Source organism: Colias croceus, chromosome 12 (genome assembly GCF_905220415.1).
Source record: "Colias croceus chromosome 12, ilColCroc2.1".
Taxonomy (NCBI): Eukaryota; Metazoa; Arthropoda; class Insecta; order Lepidoptera; family Pieridae; genus Colias; species Colias croceus.
The window spans coordinates 3,979,965-4,003,542 of record NC_059548.1 but is presented as its reverse complement, the minus strand read 5'-3'; the positions used below and the strand labels follow the sequence as shown (position 1 = coordinate 4,003,542).

At 33.6% G+C, this 23,578-nt stretch overlaps 3 protein-coding genes across 4 annotated transcripts; all 3 read right to left on the bottom strand.

Moving 5' to 3' along the window:
- On the bottom strand, nucleotides 1-3,143 carry LOC123696051. Of its 2 annotated transcripts, none has more exons than XM_045642053.1 (7): nucleotides 2,974-3,143; nucleotides 2,498-2,642; nucleotides 2,299-2,421; nucleotides 2,095-2,208; nucleotides 1,518-1,666; nucleotides 1,175-1,352; nucleotides 1-738 (listed from the first exon to the last, which is right to left on the bottom strand). In XM_045642053.1, exons 1-7 carry the CDS (start codon nucleotides 3,058-3,060, stop codon nucleotides 569-571), a joined length of 966 nt encoding a protein of 321 aa, XP_045498009.1. In that variant the 5' UTR covers nucleotides 3,061-3,143; the 3' UTR covers nucleotides 1-568. The 2 variants fall into 2 exon arrangements, with proteins under 2 accessions (XP_045498009.1, XP_045498010.1); XM_045642054.1 differs by having other exon boundaries at nucleotides 2,305-2,421; nucleotides 2,974-3,136.
- A 508-nt stretch (nucleotides 3,144-3,651) lies between these two features.
- LOC123696049 (putative inactive cysteine synthase 2) lies at nucleotides 3,652-4,846 on the bottom strand. Its single transcript, XM_045642050.1, has one exon. The coding sequence runs from the start codon at nucleotides 4,638-4,640 to the stop codon at nucleotides 3,660-3,662; it is 981 nt and encodes a 326-aa protein (XP_045498006.1). The 5' UTR covers nucleotides 4,641-4,846; the 3' UTR covers nucleotides 3,652-3,659.
- Nucleotides 4,847-8,578: 3,732 nt separating this feature from the next.
- LOC123696064 lies at nucleotides 8,579-20,657 on the bottom strand. Its single transcript, XM_045642070.1, has 3 exons — nucleotides 20,490-20,657; nucleotides 9,928-10,058; nucleotides 8,579-9,509 (listed from the first exon to the last, which is right to left on the bottom strand). Exons 1-3 carry the CDS (start codon nucleotides 20,553-20,555, stop codon nucleotides 9,407-9,409), a joined length of 300 nt encoding a protein of 99 aa, XP_045498026.1. The 5' UTR covers nucleotides 20,556-20,657; the 3' UTR covers nucleotides 8,579-9,406.
- Nucleotides 20,658-23,578: the final 2,921 nt, after the last annotated feature.

The window sequence follows — 23,578 nt, the reverse complement described above, 5'->3', positions numbered from 1 at the left end:
TAATGCTTTCACACGTTTATTAAAACCCAAGTAAAACCCACACCAGGAGTATAGCTACAATTCGAATTTTCATTGGTACAATTATTCCAGTACATAATCAATTATAATTTGAAAGGTTAAAACAATTTGATGGCTTATCGATTCGAATTAATATAATTATTTTATTAGACAATAAATTTATTGAAATTTTGGATTGCAATGATTTTGATTGTATTTAATTTACGAACATAGACAGTTAATTGCATAATGTTAAAACGGGAATACAAATGGAATATTTAAATTTCAAGGGCCCAATGAAAAATCCACTAAATTAACTTTAATTCCGATTCGGCCTAATTGCGACTTTTTCAAAGAAAGTATGACCCGCATACTAACATTTGAATTAGTAAGGAATGGCCGTTTGCTTTGTTTACTTTTCTACGTAAAGTAGTAAAGTGAACAGTTTGCTTCGAATCGGAAGAAAAAAATTACACCGATTAAATTTACTTAATACGTCAGTATATCGTAGATATATGTATGCGTATTACATATATACGTATTAGTAGGTACATAATATTATATTGGCACGTTAATTCATGCCAAAGTTGGTCCACCAGTTGTTGTTGAGGTTGGCAGAGGCTGGCGAAGGCGATGTGACGGGCGTGGAAGGTGCGCCCATGTTGCGGTTGCCGCCGCCCAACGTCAGCGGGGAGGCCGACTGCATGCGGCGACGGGACAGGAGGCCTGACCTCTCAATACCTACGAGTAAAGGTTCATTTTTAGTTTTAATTTTAACAAAACATTTTAAATTGAAAAAACATTTATTAATTAAAGTGAATTTTGAGAATAATTCTTCTCGACTCATGAATGGAAAGTTAGATTGTAAACGTCGACAAATTTAAGTTTCTATTTCACAAATCTTGGCACAGTAGGGATCTAAACTAGCTGTACACTAATCAGTTTATACAGGTGTGCTCCTGTAAACAACCGTCTATTTAGAATTAGGTACTTTGTATAACTAAAATGTGACTTCGCTACATAGTAAAAAACGTCTGTATACCTATATGCTTAAATCTTTAAAACTACGTTGCTGTTTATTTAATAGATTGTGATTCAAGAGGTAAGTACTATCTTATTTATTAGATTTTAGATTAAGCGAGCGAAGTCGTTATTTATAATATATTATATTACTTACCGCCATCAGAGCTTTCTGGGCAGTATTTGATGGTGTGCGCGCGATCGCCGGTAGCGCCACAGCGCGGGCAGCGGAACGCGCGCAGCACCGGGCACAGCACGCGCCCGCGCCAGTCCTTCAGCACGTGCGAGGAATAGTACTCTTCGTTCTCGCCATTGTTCTTGCAGAAGGCACACTCCTGTGTAAACAATGTTTGTAATTATAACTATACTTGTAATAACCCATGTTATGTTAATTTTATATCAAGTACATTATTTATTTTATTACGGGAACAACGTTTATTTGTGTGAAAATGCTGTAAGCCAAAAAATTGCAATTACTACTTAATAAAAGTAATATTTACGTTAGGTAGTGCGCGTCGTAGAAACTTGTCGCTTCTAACTTTAGCGATTTCTAGCAAGAATTCGTAGAGCAGGCCCGGACGGACGGAGCGGAGCACCGCCAGCTGCTCCCGGGTCAGCATCGACACGTAGTAGTTCGCTGATGACAAACCTACACCAATAAAGTTTCCACAATGAAGGCAATGTCTTTTGGGACAAATAAAAAAAAAACAATTGCTTTATTTATAATTATACACATAATATAAAAATGAATAAAACATTTCAAATATTTTATTGAAGTTATATGCCCGAGAGCCTAGTCGATTTAATTATATCGAGTAAGCTTTGTGTTACAACCGCTTTTAGCTTCCGACGGTTGATAATGCATTATCATAATAAAATATGAATACGGACGGATCCATCAATGGATAAATCAATTTTGTAACATCATGTGTTATAAGAAAACCTAAGGGTTTAATAACGCGACTAAGAAAGAAGAAATATGTTTAAATATTAGTACCTATAATATTAAAAAAATATATACCGGCCGAATTGATAACCTCTTCCTTTTTTTGAAGTCGGTTAATGAAATATACTTACTTTTTATAAGAAAATCAAAAACGTCAACTATTTCGCCGTTTCTGCCGGGGGTTCCAGATCCTTCCGAAAATATATTTGAATTCGCCGACGATCCTGAATCCGGTCTATTTCCTCCTAAAAATAATATTTTTTTACAATTTTCAAAATTATTATAACCTATACCGATATTTAATTTAAATCAATTAATCATAATATCTTAGGTACCATTACCCATGAAAAAATTATGTTGTCCTTGCTCCAAGTCGTCATACAAACTATCTGTACGTCCGGTTGTTGTAGAATTTCGATGATTTAACAGCAAGTCATCGATTTCCGATGTCTGAGGTGCTGAAATTTCATTTATATTAAATATTGAATGAACTACCGAGATTAGTAATAAATTAATGGTCTGCTATTTACGCACCTGTATCACCCACGTTCGGTTCTGGCTGACCAATCAAGTTAATCAAATCATTACCGACCCGACTCTGAAACGGTGGAGCTAATGCTGAAAATGGACTGTCTTCAATTTTCATCATATTCGCAGTATCCGCCGGTCCAAAATTCTCCTAAAGTAAATATTGAAAGTAAATATTATAATGTTTGCACAAAGACGTATAATTCCATCCTGAAACTTACGCAAATTCAACATAATTTGGATTAGTAACAGAACTGCGTAGGTTAGATCCTTTGCAAACTGCAATGCCACGTGTAACGAACGTGTCGGGATTTTTGAGACATTAGTAGATGATTCAACTTAGTTAATCGAACAAACACCAAAGTTTATATCAATCATCAATAATCATTCATAATATTTTCATATTAATATTAATTTATTAATAAAAAAAATGAACCCGGAACGTAAAAGCTATTTTTTTTAATAAAAAAATATTCACTTACCGTTGTCGTCGCTTTTGTATCACTCGTGGTAAACATAGGTTTATTCTCGTCTATATCTTCCAAATTAAATTTTATTATTTGTTCCATTTTTATTTAACACTATCGTCTACGACGCGTCACTTCAATTAAAAAGAAACTTCGAGACGCGAACGTCTATTTTATAGCAAAGTTGTATAGCAACACCTATAGCTAAATACGGTCATGTGACTAGCAACTGTTCACAATGTAGGTATCCCAAGATGTTTTGATAAAATATTTCCAACTACCCTCAAAATATTAACAAATTGTGTGGATGTAAAACTGCGGACATTTGTGTACGTGATTTAGATCTCTGACAGTTTTAAAATGTACCATCTACTAAATAAGTCAGTTAGTCGACGTTAAAAGTAAAATTCATTTTAAATCTAATTTTTACAATACGTAGTAGACGACTTAAAGTGCATTTCTTTTAATACTTTATTTATTTATGAATAGGAATAAGCTACATAACTGTTTAGTCGAGGTAGTTCAATGCATATTATATACTTATAAATAAAAAAATTATATGAATAATACGAGATGTATCTTAAAAATTTAAAAAATTACTAATGCATAACATAATATTGCGATTTAAAACAGTACCCATCTAAGCGAAAAAAAACTAACCTGATTTTTACGGAATTGTTGCGAGTCATTACCCGATATCACTAGTTTATTAATGATTCTGGAACTGGAGTATATTTCAGACCCGAATCACAAAGTACGGTGACAACCCATGCATCTTTTGGCAGTTTTCCTGATTTCAACAACTTCACAGCAGCAGCAACATTTGCTCCACTTGTGTAGCCCACGTACAACCCCTCTTTCTTGCCAATTAAATCTTTATAATGTTCCGTTTCTTCATCAGTCACGCTTATACTTTCGTCCATAAATTCGGGTTTAAATAAATTTGGGACTATTCCATAACTCGATCCTTGCAATAAATGTTTCGGTTTTACAATAGGACATCCTTTTAGCGGCTCAGAGCCGGCGGGTTCCACGACGCAGCACAATATTTCAGGATTTTGTTCCTTTAAAAATTTTGAGACACCACTAAATGTTCCAGATGTTCCTACAGCAGTCACGAAGCCATCAACTCTGTGTCCAGTTTGTCTCCAAATTTCGGGTCCTGTTGCTTCGTAATGCGCAGCTGAATTGTCTTCGTTGCACAATTGCTGAACGAAATATGCCCCCGTTTCTTCAGCTAGAGTAACTGCGGCTTCTATTGGGATCGATACGTCAGCGTACGTAATGTTTCCATACGTGCCCTCCACTTGAGGATATCTTATACATTTTGCACCAAGAGCTTCCATGTGAATAGCTCGCTGTACACTATTACCTTTAGACATAGTGAGAGTTAGGGGATGTCCTAGTACTGCACATACTACTGCAAGACCACAACCTTGGTTTCCTGATGTAACTTCTATAACAGGATCTCCTGGTTTCAAATCTCCGCGCTCGCGAGCTTTTTGTATCATATGCAAAGAAGAGCGACATTTTATTGACGCTCCGGGATTCATGAATTCACATTTCGCTAATATACGGCCAGGTCCTGGGTGCAAGCGGTCCAACGCAACAAGTGGAGTATTCCCAATTAGTTCTAATGCTGATGATTTTATATCGGTCGGAAAATTAGTCGATGAGGTCATAATTTTTTCGGTCTTAGACTAGATCAAACACCAATACACAATTACCTACACCTAAACACAGAAATACAGATATTTAGGTGTGTAACGTTTATCTCATAACATTGATATATCTACTCGAGTGTTATGTAAACACACATAGCACATAATATGTAGGTTGTAGATATTGTTTTTGTACAGTTTGATCAGTGAATGTTTAGTATAAAAAAATGCACTGTTCTCTTATAAATGAACGTCTTTATTAAACTGACGTTACCTACTTACGATATTATTGAAGCTAATAATAGCAATGTACATAATTCTGATTCGTCTTACACATTTTTTTTAGGTATGTATATTAAATCTGTGCCTGTTATTTCTTGCATGGCAGATTATTCAAAAGTCAATACTTACTTGAGAAATTCATAAGGATTTTCATTTTCACTTTATTACACCGAAACTCAGAACAACCTTATCCATAACTAGCTTCCGCCCGCGACTCCGTCCGCGCGGATGTCGGTCTTGGATGGTTTATTTCTCCATTTTTAGTAACTCTGACAATGACATCTTATAAATAAATATTGGACCCAAATACGGCTAGGCCTATAATAAATACGCAACGTGTGTTCGCGGTTCTACAGAACAACGTCTATGGATAAAACTGAAAAATTAAGATTATTTTTTTTCTACGTATTTTTCCAGGATAAAAAGTATCCTATTTTACGCCCAGGATAATAAGGTATAATTATACCAAGTTACATCAAAATCAAACCGTTAGTTTTCACGTGATGCCTTCACATACAGACAGACAGACAGACAAAAATTTTTTTAATCACATATTTGGGTTTGGTGTCGATCCAGTAACACCCCCTGGTATTTACTTTTTCAATATTTTCAATGTACAGAATTGACCCTTCTACAGATTTATTATATGTATAGATAAGAAATATAAATTTATTACAAACTGCATTGTTCATATTTTTTTCATTAGTTTATGAGCTATGGCAGTCCAGTCATCGGGTAGTTTTACATTGAAAGTTTTCTGGGAGTTTCAAAATTGACAATTTTATGATATTGAGTTGTTCTTTGAAAATTTCCATTTTGCCACCGAAAAGCAGTTTCATAGCGATATAATTTTTTCGAATCCTTTTACGAGGAAAATTTAATATCTGAGAGACAAAATAAACTTGCGAAACTCTATTCGTAAGGAAACATTTATTCTACAAATCTGCATTGTCATGCCAAAACGATATATTTTGTATTATCGCAATATTTGGAAGGAACATCTCAATAAAAAAATATATAAGTGCATAACTAATATTATATAGGCACAAAATATATGAGATATCAATAGGACAAAAAATATAAGGCAACAGTTTCGTTATTTAACAGGAATGCCAATAAGTGAGCAAAATATAATCTCCTGTGAATTTGGCAATTTGCGAAATCTACTTAATCTACGAAATAAATTACATTTTAACGAAAGCCCTAGTGCATATGGCATCTCGCATCTGGGCCATCTGGCAGCTGTTATACATTAATAATAATTAGGTAAGTAGGTACCTGAATTTGTTCTCTGAACGTAGCGTAGATCTCCACTCTCCAGAAATACATACCTTTTTTGGACAGCCGTATATGCAAATAACAAGTTCGGATAGTATAAATAAACAAATAAAATATACAGCCTCAATTAACAATCCTAAAAGTAACTTATGTACCTATTTCTTTTTGTAATTTTTGTTGGCAGTACAATAAAGTATTAAAAAAATAAAAAGACGGGTTGCACTCCGGGAGTGCCGGCAGAAGTCAGCATGTTTGATATTTTGGAATGGTATCCGTCTTACGCATGGAATTTAAGGGCTAAAAAAAAAAAACATCCGTCTTACGCTTTTTCGATCAGGCCACGTGTCCTGACGCGAGTTTAAGATTTTATACCCAACGCCGCTAAAGAAGTTTTAACTTCAATAAATAAATACCTAATTATAGCATTATTATTTGTTTTATTAGACACTGGTTTCACCATTGTCTTTTTGGCACAGACCTCCCCATAGCAATTCAAATACTGAGAATTTGTATGCTAATGTATTTTATTTCATTTTATTGATACAAAAAGTTAATTCAAGAATATGAACAACTTGACGAAAACAAGTTGCTATCGATTTGTTGACATCAGACGAGTCGAAAAAGAAAACTACTCATTAAATGATTATAAAACGTAAACAGTCGTAGATACGAACTGTGCCATGAATAAAGTCACGTAGGTGGTAAACATGTCAACATATTATTTTTTGCCATAAAAATTATTTAGAAATATGATAAAAAACACTTCAAATTTTATCGTTTCGCGTACCTACTATATCTACCTATTAAAGATGTTATGCTTTCCATGAGTTCTTTCATTCCTACAAGAAAAAAATTAATTGCTTGTGTTTTCATCGCATTCATTTTATAATATACTTTTCTACTTATACAATTACATATACTTATTACCTATCTAAGCAGCTAGCTGCTAGCCTTGTGTAAAGATCTGACACGACTTTTTTTAAACCAACTTCCAAAGAAAAGAGATGATCCTGTGTTTATCTCTTTGTCCCTACCTATATTATAATATCTTTCATATTTATAATATAGAGAAAGCAACTTAGGTTTTGAGTAAATCATGGTCCTACTTTGTTATTTAATATAAATAACTTGAAAGCAACTTATATATTTCATCTTACTATACAAAAGAGTGCTTATCATTGACTATTATGCACAATTCGAACATAATTTAGGGGTCATCAATTTTATGCGTACTTCAAAACAATACCTACTAATGACAATCTTAAAAACATTTACGATATACTTTTATTGTACCTACCAAGTACCTACCTATACTTTATGGTTTTTAAATATCTATTATTTAAAACAAGCTGTGTATATTCATATCTTAATATATATAAATCTCGTGTCCAATGTTTGTCCTCAATGGACTCCTAAACCACTTAACCGATTATAATAAAATTCGCACACCATGTGCAGTTCGATTCAACTTGAGAGATAGGATAGTTTAAATCTCAAATCGTTTTAGACAAAGCGGGCGAAGCCGCGGGCAGTAAGCTAGTATCATTATAATTTAAGACTAGCCTGCGCCTTAATTTAACTTTAAATCTTTATACTAACAGAAAAAAGCTTTCGACCAAACAGTACTTAGATATTTTTCATTCGCAATTTTTTTCACAGGTACAATTGAATGTTATTAACTTATTAGCAATGACTTATTTCTACACACAGCAGTAGGTAGGTACCTAAAGGAAGTTTGAGATTGATCCAAATAAAAAGTAAACCACCATTATTTCTATAATTATTTATTCGGTAAATTGATTATAGTATTACTTAATATATAGGTATTATGTCATACATCTGACAATAGCTTATGTAGTACTACCTACATAAAAATACTTTAAATCATTTAGAAATATTACAATAAAAATATTATCTAAATCTAAAATGGCGTGGTTGTAGATACATCTCGTTTTAATGAGGATGGACTAAAATTTATAGAACTAAAAGCTAATAAGTACTTCATATTTTTAGTCAGTAGAACGATAAATCTAAACTAATTTGTAAACACATACCATAAATTGAACTAGACAATAAGACAACACAAAATAATTCAATACGCACTAATTCATCTTAAATTGTGCAAAACTTAAAAAAATCTAACTTATAAAAATTTTTACAAATAAAAAATCTGTATAAAAGTCTGCAACAAAGTGGTGACTTCAATAATTATTGATTTCGGAATTTTACACGACAGATGAGATTATGCTAGGTTTCCAAAACGCGCTTGGTCGATCTAATAAAATAAAATAAAAATAAAAATATCGTTATAATAAACAGAAGGTACCTACCCAACTAAAATTATAAATAATTAAGTGATACCTAAATGAAATTTGGGAATATTTTTTTTTAATTTTTTAAAAGATCGGTCATTAGCGATCTTTATTTAGTTGTGTAAATTATTATGTTTTAATTTTATCAAATTCATTTGTTATAAATAACGACACATCTAGAAATTAAAGACTTTTTAACGGATTTTAACAAACCCTAGAAAACGACACATAGCTACGTATTTCGCTTTTAACATACTGCACCAATTGCCTTCACTTTTTGGAATGCTGACTTTTCTGGTGAAAAATAACAGAAACTGTGAGCACTAATATTGTAATACTGTGCTGTGAGTGTGTATTATGATTGTGTTGTCTAAGAAGTGTGGGTACCTGTATTGTGTATGTAACATACGAGAAGCACGCTATGAGTAACAAGTAGGTATGTCACTCATTGAAAACATAATGTTTTTAGATAGAAGATTAGATAAAAAAAAATCCTAATCAATGTTCAAGGCGGAATAAAACGAATACCTAATAATATACCTATGTCCGTATAGAAGATTAATGATCAAAAATCAAAATAATCAAATGTAGATATTATTATTATGTATTAAATTATTTGATCCTAATAAGGTTCTTTAAAATGCAAAAATATCTTACATATTCTGATTTATGATTAAATCAATCATTAAAAAAACGGTCTTACATTATTAAGTCAGAATAAATTCATTTTAATAGTATTATTGTAAAAATTGGTGGAAATAACCGCTCGGCAGTTCGGCACAGGTAGGTGAAGAAGGTGAACAGTGAACACCGTTATTGCCAGATGGAACAACGTTTTGTTATTGATAAATAGCGGCGTCAGACTCGTAGATACCACTGCGCACTGGGGTGCCGCGTGGGTGCCGCAGTGGCGCGCTAGCTATCCGGCGCACCTTGCCTTTTGCAACGATGAACAAACGCATTCGCTGTCGCACTGTCTTCACTCATTTGGCACGATTCGCCAACGTCACAATTGCAACTGGAAAATTTGTGAAATCTTTAATAAAATTCGTCGATTTTCAACACGTCTTTCATGTTTTTCATGCTCTACAACATGTTTCTGCTTTATATGAAAGCTCTACACTCTGGACAATTAGTCGAAGAAAGACTCGTTAAATAGTTAATGTTTTATAATAGGTTTTCTTGCGATGGATTAAAATTTTAATCTTCAATTACATATCAACAATCTCATTATATACCTATTACCTACAACTAGCTGCGCTTCGCGTATCACCCCCGTCTAATTCCTATTGGTCTTAGCGCAATGATATACCTAGCCTATATAATTTTTCAAATCGAACCAGTAGTTCCTGATATTACCCCGTTCAAACAAACAAACAAACTCTTCAGCTTTATAATATTAAGTATAGATTAGTATAGTATATATATCTACTTACTATGTATTTGTTAAGAGGAGTATTTGAGAAGATTCAACGTGTTTGTTGCCGGGTTGGTAAATGGACCAAGCACAAGGAGTGCTGGGCGCGCAGATTTTCATAGTATTTTCTTCTTCTACGTTTATCGCCCTCTGTAAAATAAAAAAATAAAAAAATAAGTTGCTTTTGCTAAATATTAATTTGCACAATTATATATTTTGACCTCGCTCTGCATATAGGTACGTAATACGCAAATTGCTACTATTTAAAACAATGAACTAATTTTTAATTAAAATTTACAATACAGGTCTACGTCACAAAGCCTAGCAATCATGTTTAAGTATTGAAAATTAAATAGGTACATAGTCTAAAGGGCGTTGAACGAAGAAATCATCAGAAGTTAAAAACACATAAACAAAAGTATTCAGAAATATTTTTTGCAATGATTTATAGCAAATCAATTACTGATAAGATGTCTGAAAGGTCATCAGCGGCGACGGTTACCGATCAAAGTGCGTATTCTAGCATAACTTCAAACAAATTGCGTCGTTAATGTTATTGTTTTTATTTGTCAATGACGCTATCGTAATTCTAAGTTGTAAATACGATATAGCGGTATCAATTTCCAATTTTACAATTAATATGTTGAGTATCGTGTGAACCAAATGACGTCATGGTCAGGTCATCGTATTATCGTACTCTAAATAATTGTGAGGCACCCGTGCCCGTACGATACTTGCCCATTTTATTATCTTGTAGTTTATTAAACATCATTATCACTGTCTACATAATCCAATTGAAACCGAATCCGAGAAATTTTGTATTATTAACTAAGAACATTCGGCGTGTACAAGTTTAGCTGTAAATTGAGTCCTTGAGAAACTTCTTGATCATTTGGTAATTTAAATTTACTTTTTACAAATAACAATGACCTAATATGAAACAATATGAACTGGTTACGTTTGAGCTTTATTTTTTTCGTTGTTTCTTTTATAACAAAGATAAGTATCCCTAATCCAAGTTACTCCGAAACGACTTTAATTGACTGTTAATCTGTTGGACCATAATAAGTAATAACAAAATAAGTATAATTTATTTATCAATAGATATTCCCTACTATGTACACAATATTATTCTGCTTTCGTACATCGTAATTGTGCCCTTGAACGTATCCGGTGCGACTAAGCATGGAAAATTCACTGTAAAGGGTCTGTCACACTGTCTTTAATTCCGTATAATCTGATAACGCGTATTTTACCTACTACTTTTATGAATGCACTCTAAACCAGTTACGGCAACAATGAAAATAATATTATGATATCCAAGCGGGTAAGTAATTTTTATTCCGTTATAATGGCTACATATACAAAGGCTTACGGCGCCTATTAGAGTGACGACAGAATTCTAACAGAACAATGCACGGTGCACCCAAAAAGATTATGTATTATTGACTTAAATAGTTATAAAACAATATACCTTCAAGGTATAAATTCAGTTTATATCTTCAGTATATTTATCGGTTACAAAGCGAAGCACATTATAAACGTGTCTTTATTATAATGGGCGTTCTGTAATATTGTAGTATCAATGGATGAATGGAATTGAAAATCACGTGGATCGACTAGCTATCATTTAAAACATGTAAACAGGATACTGCGTAAATGGTAGCGTAGGTCGATGACTTATTTACCATCTTAGCCTTACTACGATGCAGATGTTAATCCGGTGGTGACTCATTCATGGAAAAATTATGTTCATATCTCTGCTTGCAGGAACAGTCAATATTATTGATATTGAGTACCTACCTAGTTTTATGTATTCTCATTAATTTATTTATTTTATTTTATTTTCTAGTTTAATCGAAACTGATTTTGAGAGTTTTTATTTGTATTTTTTATTCTAGGTCCGGCAACATGCAGTACGAGCTCGAGCTGCGCATCTTACTCGCATAGGTAGGTACTCTGCGGCGGCGCATCTTCATAGCGCATCTTCTCTACATAGCTGAGTATCAGATCAATAACAGTCAAATCGGACCAGTAGTTTAGCGCGTTCAAACACACAAACAAACTCTTCAGCTTTATAATATTAAGTATAGATAGTCGATTAAATCAACCAAACGTTACTAAATCAAATAAATTTCCATTAATATGTTATATTTCTGCTAAATAAAAAATAATACTAATTAGTTAATTACCATATACTTTTGGTTTAACTTTTTTTGGGTTGAAATCAACATGGACTAAAAAAACAATTGAATAACATTCACAATTATTTATATGAAGACATAAAAAAATAACTACGTTAAACAACCGACTTCAAATACGGAAAAGCAAAAAATGAAAAAGACATCTAAATAATATTTATTAATTAATAATTTCAAATCTTTTTTATTTTTTACTTTTCCGTTTTTGAAGTCGGTTGTTTTTAACTAAGTATTTTATATTTAATACTTTTTAGTGTATATTTCAACACGAATCAAACGAGCCCAAACTCGATAGAGTTGAGTCAATAGGTACATTACTGAGTTCCTATGGCCACCTTCCGATTCCATCATCAAATCAGCTCTATGTCATGATAATGTTTCATCGCTATCCAATTTACATACGTACCTATTCAAAATTTCAGCTCAATCGGATACCGGGAAGTGAATCAAAGTTATTTTCTACATTTCAATTAAGTCATCGAGATCAGACAAAAATGCTCATAAAATAAAAACTGGCGGGCCTATCTGAATAAAATTTTCATGGATCTAATTCGACACCATTCTGTATCAAACAAAAAAAATAATAACATAAATCGGTTCAGAAACCTCTGAGTAATCGGTGTACATAGGTACATAAAAAAATAACGGTCGAATTGATAACCTAATCCTTTTTTTGAAGTCGGTTAAAAAAGCTTTAAACTTCGGTGTCAGTAGCTAAACATATACAGGGTGTAATCGTTAAGTGTGCACAGGCGATTATTCCGTAACTATTGCAGATATCAAAAAACTTTAAACTGATATCGAAAGTAGTTAACCTAATGAGTAAAATGGTCATAATAAATTTTTAAAAATAAAACTAGAAATATCTAAAAAATTAACTTGAAACCCTCCCATACATTTAGTATGAGATACGAATATCCCATGTACATGGGTTGATCCAAAAGTAATGATAATCAATATTAAACAAGGTCTTTACAGTTATAATAATTATGTAGTACTCTAGCTAGTCTTCTAACTAGAAAATATACTTCAATATTTTTTTTTCTAAACTTAAAAAAAAAACTTTGACTTCATCCACAAAAACCCTCCACGCAACCATCACTTCGCTGTCGTCTTAAAATAATTTATTGCTAAGAAAGTGTTTCTTTTGCCGAAGAAAGAGATAAAAGTAAATAGAAGCTAGATCTAAAAAATAGGGTAGGTGTTCAAGCATTTGGAATGCCGATTTTTGAATGGGAATGGCAGCCATCGCAACTGCCGCTTTGTGATCTTGTGCGTTGTCTTGGTGAAACAGCGTTCAGGTCCGCAGTTTGCCATGTCTCTTTTCCTTACTAACCTACCGCAATCTTTTAATTTGGTCTGTTTAGTAAGAGCCCCATAAAGTGGCATAAAGTGGTTAAAATATTCCACCATAATTATTCCTTCAGCGTCCCAAAAAACATCCGCTTTAATCTAACCTACTGATTTTCACTTTGAATTTCTTCATCGTCACTTTGGAAGCTCGCATCCACGACATTGATTGTTTTTTTGTTTTCAGCATAAACATGGTGAACTCGGGTAACGTCCATGATCACAAAACGTGACAAAAAATTATCCTGATATCATTAAAAATTAGAAATTTACCCTCTACATGTCGAATCGTTGTTTCTTCTTTTCGCCGGGAAACATTCTGGCACGCACGGTTCACATTCAAATTAATGTTAATAATTGGAAACGTGGCCTGTTGATATGATTTTTTTGTGATTACTTGGTGAATACATGAGCAAGCAAAAAACATTTATTTTATATTTTTATGTGCACAGGAAATACCCAATTATCATTACTTTTGGATCAACCTAGTACATTTAATATGAAAGATTTTAGCTTTTTTTTTCTTTTTTTGGTTTTCTGCTTTAATTACTTCGCAAATTTGAAGGGAAGTTCATTTAGAAACTGTAAATGGACCTCCTTATTGTATTGCACAATGAGGACATCACTTCGAAAATCTGTTATGAATACAAAATGTATGGGAAATAAAATGTATGGGAGCGTTTAATGTAACATTTTTGGATATTTCTCGTTTTATTTTTAAAAATTTATTATGGCCATTTTACTCATTAGGTTAAGTACTTTCGATATCAGTTTAAAGTTTTTTGGTATCTGCAATAGTTACGGAATAATCGCTTGTGCACACTTAACGATTACACCCTGTATATTAGGTACTAACTAAGTATAAAGTTATCGACTACATAGTTAATCACATGGAAAATTAAAATTAGGTAGGTACTTACAATAATTACAAAATTGTTGCAAAAATAAGTTGATGAACTGAACAATAATTAAAAGTACCTACCAAAACTGCATTCATTGAAATGAGAAATTAATAAAATTTGCATAGCATGTCATCGTGTCGTCAAGCAATTTCTTCTAATAAAGATTATCGTTCCATCATAAAAACGTTGCAATTTCATGCTAAAAGTAACCCTACCGACGGCTATTATTCAATAAACTCTACAACTGACCTACGGTAACATAACAATGCACGTTTGCGTAATCCAACTAGTGCAGAAGATGTAAACGTGACAGGCGTCACGCCCCCGTGACGTCACGTCATCCTGGCTCGCGGTATCCGTGAGAAACTCGAATTGCTTCTCCACCGGAAGCTCGGTTTGAAAACTGTGACGTATATCCTAATTATACTGCCATACTCGACGATTTCAGGATGCTACATTGAAAACTAACTGCGCCCCGCTGTTTCGCCCTCGCGCCTCGATACCGATTGAGAATAAAGCTTTCGCTGATATTATTAATTTTAAAATCGATTTTTCAGTACATCCGTCTAAAATACACGAATGTGATACTTCTTCTACATCTTTTGGTTTTAGTCCGTCCGTTTTATTTCTTCTTTTCTAAATTCTCTATGCATAATTAAAAAAAAAAAAATTAAAAACTAGCGGTCCGCTCCGGCTTCACCAGTGGTAGGTACATGTTTACGTTTTCTCTCCATAAGAACCATTCTCGTACTTCAAGGAATATTATAAAAATTGGTTCAGCCGTTCTGGAGTTATGCCTTACCTTGAGCTTACCAACACATTTTGTGATTCATTTTTATATTATAGAAGATTATATAATAATTATCCTTCTAGTTAATGTATAGTAATTACTATCGTCATTAATTATTTAAAGTAAGTAGGTAATTCTGTTGGAAACATTGTTAATCTCGCTAAAATTTCGATTCAATTTAAAAAAGTTTAAATAAGCTAATAACTTTATATATATAGATATCTCCACGGGCACTATGTTGATCAAACGTGCCATATAGTTAGTAATTATTTGATCCGTTTTCACTTGTTGATCCGGTTGGTATTTGTGGATCCATTGCCACACCACCGTCCGTATGTGGATCCGAACGGAGCCACAAGTGTCACCATCAGTAATAATAATAATTACGTGCTTTTTATACAAATCCACCTTTTTTGCGTTTTAGCTCTTGTTGATCCGATTCAAATGAGCCAATCAGAGCCCACCGAGCTCAGCCATTGGTCGCTTGCGGCCTTAGCCATTTGAAGGTTTAAAGACATTTATTCCCGTTATAGAAACGTATGTTGCCGTTCGCCTTCCATAATTTGTTCGGATCTTCGGGAGGGCAAGATAGCTAGCTCGTCTATTAGGATAGTGGCGATTTGATGTTGAGAATATAATATTTGTATTTATGTTTTTATGTAGCGCTTTGCGGATGAACATACACGTATTATAAAAGTATAATTGTTTTAAATTCATTATTTTAGTGTCGTCGTAGATTTTTTTTAGTTAAAAAAGGATAGTAAAAGATAGTTTTAATGATTTTATTTTGTAAAATTTGGAGTGGCGCTAATTTATTTTTGTAAGCACTCCCCCATACTTCTATTAAATACATTAGGTGAGGCTTTACTAACGTGTTGTAGATGGTGTGGCGTAATTTATGAGGAATGCAAGAAGTAATATTACGCAGAGATCTAAGAAGTGCTGATAATTTATTTTTTAGGTGGTCGATGTGATGATTCCATTTTAGAGAGCTGTCGATTCGCAAACCTAGTAGATCGGGAGTCATTGACACAAAATTTCGAGTCATTTGTAACAGGATGGCGGTTCTACAGGGGTCTTAGTACGCAATGACAGAAAGAAAAATTATGGTGTGAACGCTGGTACCGGCGGCTTAGTCGCGTGGGCGTTAGTCAAACTCGTCGGAAAAATAGCGAAAGTCAAACGATTTGTAACACAAAAATTTTAGAATTTACCGATAGCCCATAAAAAAGATGTAGACGGTAGTGTCATGCCATACTTTTCCGGTGTGACATAAAGCCCGCCATACCGACGCGAATGCGTTGATTTAAAAAAAAAACAATTCAAAAAAACAATTCAATGTATTGTGCAATTCAAATCGTATACTTTTATTTTCTTAATCATTTACTTTGTATCCTTTATCATTAGTCACTAAAATTTATTTTGTTAACTTGCCAAATATACTTGATAAAGTGCGCAATGAGTACATCAGAGGAAGTTTCAAGGTCGCTCCCATCTCAGAGAAACTCACCGAACAGCGTCTAAGATGGTATGGACACGTAATGAGGCGTGAAGAAAACCACGTAGTAAGGAGGGCACTAAACTTGCCAAATAGAAGAAGGGGTCTGGGACGTCCCCCCGCCACCTGGTGGTCTACCATATCAAAAGACATGGAGAGAGCCCAATTGAATAAACAGACAACCCAGGATAGACCATACTGGCGCATGAGAACGAGGAGAGCCGACCCCAAATAAAGGGATAAGGCAAAGGAAGAAGAAGAACTTGCCAAATATAATGTAACATGGAATTTGCAAGGGAAGGCACTGCCTTCTGAGATATAGGAATTACCTAGTTCAGAAGGCAGAGCAATATTGTAGTTATATTTGAAGTTACTAATAAATTTTATTTTATTTATTATTTTATTGGTACCAGGCTAACTTTTGCACAGGTAACCATCGTCGTGCAGCCATTTACGAAAATCGCCATGCATCGCCATACTTTTCAGACGATTCTAAATGGTCGCCATACCGCCGAAATGATTTTGTTTAATTGAATGAAATGTTGAAATGAATGTTTAATTGAATGAATTTTGTTTACTATTTGTTCATTTGAGCATACATATTTTTCAAATAATGTACTAATACGGCTCAACTCCGACCGAATATCCTTCATATCATCATTACAGCTGCAATCTTGTTCTAGCGGTTGTTTCCGTTTTCTGTAAGTAATTTAAGTATCAGTTGGCGTAGAACTCGTAGAAAACGAACTTAGCTTCGATAGATCGGGATGCGATCCACCGGCAGTACCCACTGCACCACTGCTGGTTAAACGTGTTGGCGATCTGCGTACACTCATATTTACTCCGCAATGGATAATTTGTGCAAGAATATGAGTCGTCATTTGTTTTTGACCTAAATCTAACATTTTAATTATTTTATCAGATTGATATCAGAATCAGGGCAAAGGCGAACGCTACACGTCAATAAATATTATGATAATTATCTTGATATTTACTGATGTATCTTGGGAGGGATCACAGCACACCCTACACCATCAATACGTATCGCGTCAGTACTGAAACGTTCTTTGTATGAGCCAGACGTGATGACGGCAAGATAAATATTGCGATGTAGGTCCTGGGATCAGATCACAAGGAGTTCCAGAAATCCAGCGATATACAGGGCTAGTTCTCAATGACCGGCCAAATTTTCAGAAATGGTTCAGAATCGATAACATTTTAGAACTAATGAAAAAAAAAACGTTTTTTTTTTAATTAGATTTCATTCCTGTCCACCACTAAAAAGCGAACGTGTGGACATTACAAAAGCAACAATTCAGTTCAACAACCTAGATAGGTAGAAGTTAGCACACACATAAATTTGGCAATGCGCGCACGCACACAAGTGCATTGATTCTGGGGGTGTTTACGATTTAGGAAATTTTTAAGACATTTTCAAATGAATGCTATTATTTTTATTTAATTTTATTCGACAATAATGTTTCAAATGCACCTTTGGTTTAATATCTAGATCTTAATTTTAAGTTTGGCTGGTCATTGAAAACTAACCCTGTACTGTGATCCGTCAATACACTACCCTACACGTCAATAAATATCATAATCCGATAGTAAATATTGACGGATCACAATATGGATCTTACGTGTAGCGTTCGCCAAAGAGTTGCCCTGATTCAAGAGGTAGGTTGTTATTTGTAGGCTGCATACTACTTGAGAATTATCACCGTCACTGTATGACGAAAGGTTCGTCCAAATCTATCTTTTTAGGGTTCCGTATTTTTAGTTTCACAACGTTTTCTATAAGTTTCAATTGAATTACGGTCGACTTCTTCAACTTCCATAAAACTCAGGAGATTTTTTGGTAGCCCTAATTTCATATCCCCATGTCAATGTCATGCAAGTGCATATAAATGGAACAGATCAACATACGACTTATGATTTGGTATATAAAACGGAGTCAAGAAGTATTTGAGCATTTCAAAATTTGAACCGTTACGAAGTCGAGTTTGTCTAGTCTAGGCGGATTTAGCAATGTATGGAACATTACCTAACTATAATATGTTTGTGTACGGAGCCAACAAATACTGTAGGGTTTACGAAAAATAATCTATGTTACTTTATATACAGTTTCGTTTTGTCGGATCAAATAAAGCTGTAATTTTGATAATATAAACGAATCTGATCAACATACGACTTTGGATTTGGTATATAAAACGGAGCCAACAAGTGTTTATGGGTTTCTGAATTTCGGCCGTTACGGAGTCGATTCAGTTCGAGATCTTAGCAATAAAAATGTTGAGTATATCAATTTCTCCACGAATACGTTTGGCAACATCGCTCAAATATTTGCGCCGTTGCCACTCCGGGCAAGATCTATGCAACCGGAGTCGAGTAATATCGGGGAAAAGGTGGAGTCAGGAATGCACGGCAGTCGGGCTGGATCAACTTAGTGCCCAAGTTGGTATTTATATATATATATATATATACATATATATAGAATATTGTCCGACAGTCGTCATTTAGCTTTTAATACATAAAAAAAGATTCTTCAAACATTAAAGGGCAGTAAAATTGTGTCATACGCTAACAAAACCTTATCTGCATTTTGACAGACTCAGTCGTAAGCGAACTATTACTAAGAACACGTAATTACCATGAAACGCAAGTGCTGATCTGAAACTTTACTGTTCGAGCTGCCAAACAGAAAATGGAATGTCTGCGTCAGTCCCATACCCAGACAGTTAATATCGCATACTCGTTACTTGAGACGTCATTATATCAGGCCATTTTATGACCAGTCCCGGTGCAATCCGCATTAGCAGCTATCGACTTATTTTTTTATTGTATTACATCTAGATATCGCGAGAAATTGGCTTTAGTCGGAAGTCATATAAGTATTTTCCTAGGTAATTATTATGTAGACACTTCACGAAGCATGGAATATGATCTTCCTAACTCAAACATGATAATTATTTGGTTAATCCTAGGTATATAGGTACTACAACTTTTCTTAAAAATACAGCACCTGTAATCGTTAGAACAATAAGTATCTCATTGGTTATTTTTTTTTCCTTGTTCGTGAATCTAATTAACATTGATTTAAAAAAAAAGATAAATATTCTTTAGTGCTACGCTAAGCATATAATTATTATAGTTAATCGATTGAAATGATGCCTGAAATGATGACTAAACCTATACCTACATTTTGAAACCATTCGTTTGTAAATAAATGTTAAATTATTGCTGTATGTACGATTGGTATTTGAAAAATTGTGCAAATAATTTTATTAAATGTTTTGAACGAAAATACGCTCATTTAAGCGTACTTATATAAATACTGATATCCTGTAAGAAAACTTCACTTTGTTGTTAATAAAATCCATTTGTTTGATACATTTACCAAAAAAGCACACACAAGACAGTTAAGCTCATTCTAAGTTTAGCTTAGAAACAGGGGAAGCACAAAATAGTACGTTCAAGCATCAAGGTTAGCTAATTATAAACACTTTAGCACAAATAAATTTACGACAATTTCAGGTTCAAGTTTCAAATACCTATAATATCATTCGACCTATATGTAGACATTATTTATCAAATAATTTCTAAACAAATTTTAGGATTTTCTTTACAAAAATGCTTTTCATAGATATAATTTGGTTGGTTAAAAAAATTCAAAACATTTTTTTTAAAAAGCTAGGTTTAATCGATCTTATTTATACTCAGACCTAACTATAGATACTAAAACTGCGTGATTATGGTTTGACAATAATACATGTTGTTTACGAGTATTGAGATTTATATAAAAGTTGTGCGAATCAACGAAAAGGTCTGATGAACACTCACCCGATGTCGGGGCACCATGGCGGCGGTGAACGAGACCAAAGCCAGCAGGATTATCAGAGCCTTCATGGTATTAGAGTATGTGGGTACTTCGAAATGGATAAACAGTGTATACGGTATACGTCTTACGAGGGAAGTATACGTCGCGACGGCTCGCTGTTGAGTGTCGGCCGCGTGCGGCCGCTGCGATATATAAGTACTCTGAAGTCCATCAAATTGTCCGAAACTAAAATCACGATTCATTACGACGAAAATTATCACTTAATTATTATTGCGATTTCAATGAGTTGAATGGATGGGTAAGCGATAACCGCCGATCGATCAATAAACATGTGTTGTTTGTTTTTGTAATCGTAGACGTTCTACGAGATCGATGATCTTTAAATAAAATTGACCAATATTTTTACAGTAATTAAGATATTTCCCAAAATAATTTCTCGGAATGATTTAACACAAAAAAAATGGTTTCATTAGGTATCATGAGCGAAAATATTTCGAGTTAAAATTTGAGCATATATGTACTATATTATACTAATTAATAAACGGTAATCACCGTTTATTTTAATATATGCATGATAATATTTTCTTTATATAACCGAATATGATGTGTCATCGTTTTTTATAAGAGTGTCTAGGTCGTTGAATAAAAATTTTAGACGCCTGTATATATGCTTACTGGAAAGGCGTACAATATAGTATTTCACAAAGCCCGCGAGCGCGCCCGCCCTGACGTCGCGTGCACCAAAATTGCATCATCCTAGTTTCCGTTTATTTCTCATTACTACAAGTACCATAATTTTTACGTTATGTTCTTTTAAAGCTTATAATTATTTCTCCCCCTTATTATCTTTCTAAGTATGTACTATTTAACCTTTATGATGACACTAAGAAATAAGCAAATAGTACATTATTTAAATTAACTTATCAGCCACACACATTAATTAAAATTAGTACAAAATTTCCACGTCATTTCGTAACGGGGTAACTTTACTAGTAATAGTCGGAACTCGGAACTTCCGATCGTACGATTTTTATCTCTATGGTTTACAATATTTCGACACAATTCCATGAAACTATTTGATAATATCTGTATGATGTACGTACATTTATCTATTGAATACATATCTTTATCTGGTAGGTATTGGAGGAAATAAATTTTAGTAGATTAATATTTATATTGAAAAAATGTTCTTAGTACATATACTTGCGCAAGATTAATTATTAATGATTTCACTCTAGAAAGATTTCATATGCTTAATGCATTAAAATTTTAAATGATTGTGATTGTTTATCCATTTATTTTTATTTTAATCGTATTTTTGTCAGTCAGATATAATATTAGGTAGGTACAGTATTGTGTAACTCCGCTCTATCTTTTAATCTTTAGTACTTATAAAGGCTTAATTGTAACAAATGTTATCTTGTAAATCTCATTACCAGTGATGGGGGTTGTATTTATGCTAAGCTAGTGGTAGGCAGTAGCTATATTATACATTGTTAGGTTTCAATAAACGGGAACGTGTTTTAGCTCAAGTTCCCACATATACCTAATTTAATTTATTTATTTATTTGGCATCTACTTATCAGATGTAATGTGATAGATCATAGATAGTCTAGCCACAGTCTAGCGTTCTACAGTACGATTCAAACTCGGAAAATCGTACAATCCCATGCGCAGAAAACAATTTTAGGTATGCTAATACCGATTAATGAAACGAATCTGAAATGGCGGCGCTTATCATTCCCTCTCGCTCACACACGACCGTACGGCATGCAAAAAAAATATAATAAATAAATAAATAATAAATAAAAAGCCTTTTATTCAGATCCACATTACAATTATTATAATATGATTCTAATACAAATAAAACTTAAAATCTAATGTAAACCTTAATCTAGTCTCTTATTTGAATTTTGCTTATTTTTTGTAGATCTGTTTGCCAGTCGACAAAGGCCTCCTCCAACCGTTTCCACTCATGTCTTTCTTGGGCCACTCTGTTCCATGTGACGCCAGCCACTTTTCTTATCTCTTCATCCCACCTTTTGTGCGGTCTACCTCTTTTCCTCTTACCTTCTCTAGGATACCATTGTGTTACACTTTTGCTCCATTTATCTTTTCCTCTTACCGTGTGTCCTGCCCATCGCCACTTCATCCTTCTAATTTTGCATGTAATGTCTATGACCTTTGTTTTGCTTCTTATGGCTCGATTTCTCAGTCGGTCTGATTTTTTCACATTTAGCATGCTCCTCTCCATTTTTTTTTTTTTTTTTTTTTTTGTGGTGTCTCTCAATGTTAGCCAGAAGGGCTTCTACATTTTAACGCGGACGCGATGCTCCTCTCCATTGCGTATTGGCATGATGAGAGTTTGCTAGTCGCGTTTTGTGATAAGAACCAGGTTTGGCTGCCGTACATGAGAACTGGTAGTATACAAGTATTAAATATTTTACTTTTAATATTCACGTGAAGATTTTTATCTTTCATAATCTCTTTCAAACTCCAGTACCTCTTCCAGGCATTAGTTATTCTTCTTTCGACTTCTTTGCACATCTGATTATCGTCTGTTATTAGCTGTCCTAGGTAAATATATTCATCTGTGTAATCAATTTGGTTGGTTCCCAAGTTTATGGTAATTCTCTCTCCATTTGTCATTACTCTTGTTTTTTCTGGGTTCAGTTTTAATCCTACTTTCATGCTTTCCGTTGCCAATTCCTTTATCATTTTTGTTATATCTTCCGAAGATTTTGCAAATAGCACAATATCATCTGCGAATCTCAAATGTGTCAATAAGACTCCGTTCACATTGATGCAAAAAAAATAGGGAAAAGTAAATTAACTGAAATGTATTTGACTATCCCTTTAATAGTTTTTATCATAAATTTACAATGACAATTATATATTTGCGATAGTAAGTAATGTTTTATTGGAATTTGACAAAATAATATGTTCTTTGGGAAAAGTAGTTCAGTTTTATGGGCTAATTACAAGTATTATGAGGATTTTGTTGCATTCTGTATACGTTAATATGATAATTCATATAAATACACAAATAAAAGAAGTTTATCAACAAACAATTTGAAATAATTAATATAAT

Coding starts and splice junctions, on each gene's coding strand:
- LOC123696051 (XM_045642053.1), bottom strand. CDS start 3,060: ATGGAACAAATAATAAAATTTAATTTGGAAGATATAGACGAGAATAAA. Junction 2,643..2,973: donor ATACAAAAGCGACGACAACG/GTAAGTGAATAT, acceptor TATTTACTTTAG/GAGAATTTTGGACCGGCGGA. Junction 2,422..2,497: donor ACCGAACGTGGGTGATACAG/GTGCGTAAATAG, acceptor ATGAAATTTCAG/CACCTCAGACATCGGAAATC.
- LOC123696064 (XM_045642070.1), bottom strand. CDS start 20,555: ATGAAGGCTCTGATAATCCTGCTGGCTTTGGTCTCGTTCACCGCCGCC. Junction 10,059..20,489: donor CCATGGTGCCCCGACATCGG/GTGAGTGTTCAT, acceptor TTTATTTTACAG/AGGGCGATAAACGTAGAAGA. Junction 9,510..9,927: donor CTCCTCTTAACAAATACATA/GTAAGTAGATAT, acceptor CAAATTTTCCAG/TTGCAATTGTGACGTTGGCG.
- LOC123696049 (XM_045642050.1), bottom strand. CDS start 4,640: ATGACCTCATCGACTAATTTTCCGACCGATATAAAATCATCAGCATTA.